Raw genomic sequence first — 5,348 nt, 5'->3', positions numbered from 1 at the left:
GCAGGATTCTCCCGCCCGAGGATAACGCGGGTAGAACTCTGCGATACACGTACGATCGCGAGGACAGCGGTCGCGAGTACCCGTTCCGCCGAAATATGTTCTGCGGCGTGGATTTGATACGCTTGAGGCGCGAGTTGTCATGAGCGAGGAGCGCGTCGATCCGTCGATCGACCGCTACGCTCGAGTGTTGAAGGAGAGGATCGCGTGGAGCCTCGCGACCTATTCGACGAGGCGGGCGATCGGTCTTCGAGACGCGCGCGAGGAGCTGTGGATCGAGACGGTCCTGGTGTGTAGCGGAAGAGCGGCGAGATTCGACGCCGGAGATACGCGGGCGACCGGGACGCGTCGCGGGATTACGCTGCCGGTGGATTCGCGAGGCGAGACGCTGTGGATAAGGCCTCGCCGTGAGGAGGAGAGAGAGAGGACGACGAATCGCCTTAGAGAGAGAAGAGGACGCGACCATGCGGGAGGAAGAGCGCCGGACGCTGGAGAGCGCGCGCGAAGTCGTCACGACGGACGACTATCGCGCGTGGACGCGACGGTGCGAGGAGTGTCTCGCGACTCTGCGCGAGAGGTGTCTGGACGCGAGTCGTCGAATCTCCACGGGAGCGAGGACCTCTCTGGTCGCCCGAATCCTGCGAGTGATCGGCGCGAGGAACGATCTACGGCGACGTTTCGAGCGGGAGGGCGCGGGTGTCGCGAGACGCGAGGACGACGGCGGTAGCGGGGTCGAGTCGCGCGAGGGATTCTCGTGGTCCGAGGTCGAGACGGCTTTCAAGAGACGCGTGTTGACCGGCGCAGTGATAAATCTCGATTACATCGAACCTCTGAGATTTCTCGAGGACGCGAGGGACACCGTGCTCCGCCGCGTGCGCGACGTCATGGGCCGATATCGCAGCGTTAAAGTGAACACGACGTTCAACGGAGAATTCGTGTCGGGCGATAAAATCGCCGTTAAGACGATCGCCACGAGAAACCATCCCCTTCTACCCACGACGGATCTGCGCGAGTGGTACGATACTCGCGTCGTCGGCGATACCGTCGCGTCTTTGGAGGAGTTTCAAGAGCGCGACAGCGGATGGGCCCTGTCGCGCATACTCGATCTAACGGTGAACGTGAACGTGTACAATCCCATGCGGGCGGGGTGCCACGTGCGAGTGCCGCGAGAGATTCAAACGAAGAGAGCGGTGATCAACGTGCGATCCGACGACGACGACGAGGCGTGTTTCGCGTGGTCGGTGGTCGCCGCTCTGTATCCCGTGGATAAGCACCGCGAGAGAAGCTCGCGATATCCGCATTACACCGAGGTGTTGAATCTGGAGGGCTCGAAGTTACCTATGACTCTGAACGGAATCGGACGGTTCGAGCGTCTGAACGATATATCGGTGAACGCGTACACCGTCGGAGAGAGACGACGCGGGAAGGACGGCGACGGCGGGATTCGCATCGTCCCTCTTCGTCTGACGGATCGAAAGAGGGAGAGACACGTCAATCTGCTGTATCTGAGCGATGCGACGCGCGTCGGACATTTCGCCTGTATTCGAGATCTGTCTCGTCTGATCGGCTCGCAGTTGAGCAAGCTACAGCACAGGACGCACGTGTGCGACCGGTGAGCGTTCGATCTCGGCGAGCGAGAGCGAGAGCGAGACATCGAGCTAGCGTTTATTTCGTACTTTCTTTCAGATGCATGCATTACTTTCGCACGAGCGAGAAGCTGTCGGCGCACAGCGAGGATTGCGGCAAGCTGAACGATTGCGCGATCGTTCTTCCCGGCGAGGACGACAGGTGGCTGGAGTTCGAGCATCATTCGAGAAAGGAGCGAATTCCGTTCGCGGTGTACGCCGATCTGGAGTGCGCGTTGGAGAGGAAGGAGGGGGACGAGGGCGGGAGAACCAAGAATACGCGGATCGTTCAGCATCACAGAGTTCACAGCGTGGCCTATTACACGCGTTGCTCCTTCGACGACGCCGCGTCGGCGTACGGATCTTATCGCGGCGAGGATTGCGTCGCGTGGTTCGTGCGCGAGCTGCGCGATCTGGCGCTTCGCGCGAAGGTCGCCCTCGACGGCGTGGTACCGATGGCGGATCTGACGTCCGACGAGCGGGAGACGTTCGCGAGCGCGTCGCGCTGTCACGCCTGCGAGAGACCGTTCGAGGCCGACGACGTTCGCGTGCGCGATCACTGTCACTTGACCGGCCGTTTCAGAGGTCCGGCGCATTCCGCGTGTAATTTGAATTACAAGGACCCCTACGTTATACCCGTATTCTTTCACAATCTATCGGGTTACGACGCGCACTTCATTATCAAGGATGTGGCTAACGCGTATCCCGGCAGCGTCGAGTTGTTGCCGGTGACGAAGGAATCGTACATAGCTTTCTCTAAGACCGTTCGAGATAGCGCGGCGGCGGAGGGAGACGGGGGAAACGTCGCGCGTTCCAGATACGTCAAGTTACGATTCGTGGACTCGTTCAAGTTTTTAGGCACCGGTCTCGACAAGCTGGCGTCGTATCTCGACGAGAGCAAACTGACGATCGCGCGAGGCGAGTTTCGCGATCTCTCCGACGACGACTTCCGGCTTCTCACGCGCAAGGGCGTGTTTCCGTACGAGTACGTCGACAGCGTCGAGAGATTGCGGGAGACGCGTCTCCCGCCGCGCGAGTCCTTCTACAGTTCTCTGACCGGCGACACCGTATCGGAGAGCGATTACGCGCACGCGACGCGCGTCTGGAAGCGATTCGGCGTCGAAAGTCTAGGCGAGTACAGCGATCTCTATCTGAAGACCGACGTTCTTCTGCTCGCGGACGTGTTCGAAAATTTTCGCGCCGCTTGTTTGGATAGTTACGGTTTAGATCCCGCGTACTACTTCACGTTGCCGGGATACACGTGGGACGCGATGCTCAAGTACACGGGGGTCCGTTTCGAACTGCTCACCGATATCGACATGATGATGTTCGTGGAACGCGGAATACGCGGCGGTCTGAGTCAGTGCTCCAACAGATACGCTCGCGCTAACAACAAGTACATGAGCGCGTACGATCCGTCGCGACCGTCGATCTATCTGATGTATCTCGATATCAACAATCTGTACGGTTGGGCGATGTGTCAGCCGTTGCCGTACGAGCGATTCGAGTGGGTCGACGACCTCGAGAGTCTCGACGTGATGTCCGTGACGGAGGACTCGACCGTCGGCTACATTCTCGAGGTCGATCTCGACTATCCGGCCGACGCGCACGACGCCCACGCCGATCTACCGTTTTGTCCCACGCGCGATAAGCCGCCGGGGAAGCGGCAGAGCAAACTCCTAGCCACGCTGTACGATAAGCGCCGATACGTCACGCACTATCGCAATCTGCAGCAGTGCGTTCGTCACGGTCTGCGTCTGACTAGGATTCATCGCGCGCTGCGCTTCTCGCAGTCGCCGTGGTTACGCGGATACGTGGAGCTTAACACGCGTTTACGCACTAACGCGAGTAACGATTTCGAGAAGAATCTGTACAAGTTGATGAACAACGCCGTCTTCGGCAAGACCATGGAGAACGTGCGCAATCGCGTGGACGTTCGACTCGCGACCCGATGGGACGGTCGATTCGGAGCCGAGGCGCTCATCTCCAAGCCGAATTTTCACAGTAGAAGCGTATTCTCGGAGAATCTCATGGCCGTGGAATTGCGCAAATTGGAGGCGAAGATCGACAAACCGATCTACGTGGGCATGTCGATTCTCGATATATCCAAGATTCGTCTGTACGCGTTTCACTACGAATACATGTCGCCGCTCTACGGCGATAAGTGTAAGATATTGTACACCGACACGGACAGTCTCATTTATAGCGTAGAGTGCGAGGACGCGTACGAGCGAATGAAGCGCGACGTCGATAGATTCGACACGAGCGATTACGCCGTCGACAATCCCTACGGCGTGCCGCGCGCGAATAAGAAGGTTCTCGGTCTGATGAAGGACGAGAACAAGGGCGCTCTCATGCTCGAGTTCGTCGGACTCAGAGCGAAGATGTACGCGTTGCGAGTCGAGGGTAGAGGCGACACTAAGAAGAGCAAGGGCGTTAGGAGCAGCGTCGTCGCGAGAACGCTGACGTTCGACGATTACGAGCGCTGCCTGAGACGCGAGATCGAGATGACTCGCGAGCAGTCGTGCCTGAGATCCAAGTTACACGAGGTGTACACCGTGCGCGAGTCGAAGGTCGCGCTCAGTCCGTACGACGATAAGCGCTACGTCGTGCCGGATTCGACCGACACTCTGCCGTGGGGGCACTACAGGATACCACTGTGAGGAGAGGCGCGGATAGATCTTAAGCGCAATGCGATGTATTTTATTATCTTTAATGTTGTACAATATATTATATATATGTTCGTTGCGACGCGTTGCAACGCGCGCGATGTATTTTCTTATCCTTAATATTACAAATATGTATATGTGTATGTTCGTTGCGACGTGTCTCTTCGTCCGCGATATCGCGCGAAAATATACGTATGTTCGTCACAATATGTCGGCTTTGTCTATCCACGAATTATGCGACCTGTCCATCCCCAGCCACTTCACGAGAACCGCGTCGCCCTTCCGGCGCAGCACTCTCTCCACGAGATACACGTCGGGATCGGAGACTCGCTGCAACTCGTGCTCGTAGAATCCGCCGGTTATCGGCTCGCCGCGCGAATCCTTCAGCAGATACGTCGCGGGATTCGTCCTTCGCACCTCGGCTACGCGGAAGATCTCCGCGGTCCAATTCGGCGTGTATCCCTTCTCGAACAGCGTCTTGTACTTGCTCACGCGCACGGGATCGTTCGGTCGAAATTTTCCCGGAGCGGCGATCTTCGGGTGGCTGTACACCGTCGACAGGAGTCTCGACGCTCGAGCGGGCGTCACGTCGATCGGACGCATCCCGATGGTTCGATGCTTGCGAGCGTTGTACTCGGACATTAGACGCGGCAGCGCGTCGAGCCACTTGTACGTTCCGTTCAGCGTGAAGTGCTTCCACATCGAGTTCTTGAGCGTGCGATTGAAACGCTCGACGATGGACGCTTTCAGCACGGAATGCGTCGAGTAGTGATTGATGCCGTGTCTATCCGCGAATCTTCGCACCTCGGCGTTGTAGAACTCCTTTCCTTTGTCGGTCTGCAGATTTCTCGGGCGACGTCCGGAGGCGCGCGTCACGCTCGACAGGGCTCGAGCGACCTCGTCGCCGCTCTTTCTCTTGAGCGGTACCGCCCACGCGTACTTGCTCAGAGCGTCGATGACGGTGAGTATGTAATTGTGGCCTCTGTTCCGTCCGGCGTAAGGACGCATCTCTACGACGTCCGCTTGCCACAGATCGTCGTATCCGCGCACCGCGACG

At 58.3% G+C, this 5,348-nt stretch overlaps 1 protein-coding gene across 1 annotated transcript; it reads left to right on the top strand.

The window, feature by feature from the left end:
* Positions 1-461: 461 nt before the first annotated feature.
* On the top strand, positions 462-4,285 carry LOC112639099. Its single transcript, XM_025411993.1, has 2 exons — positions 462-1,123; positions 1,684-4,285. Exons 1-2 carry the CDS (start codon positions 462-464, stop codon positions 4,283-4,285), a joined length of 3,264 nt encoding a protein of 1,087 aa, XP_025267778.1.
* The last annotated feature ends 1,063 nt before the right edge of the window (positions 4,286-5,348 follow it).

This window comes from Camponotus floridanus, unplaced genomic scaffold (assembly GCF_003227725.1).
Source record: "Camponotus floridanus strain SB8 unplaced genomic scaffold, Cflo_v7.5 scaffold465, whole genome shotgun sequence".
In the NCBI taxonomy this organism is placed as follows: Eukaryota; Metazoa; Arthropoda; class Insecta; order Hymenoptera; family Formicidae; genus Camponotus; species Camponotus floridanus.
Note: the sequence above shows the minus strand (reverse complement) of the source record. Positions and strands in the feature narration are given on the sequence as shown.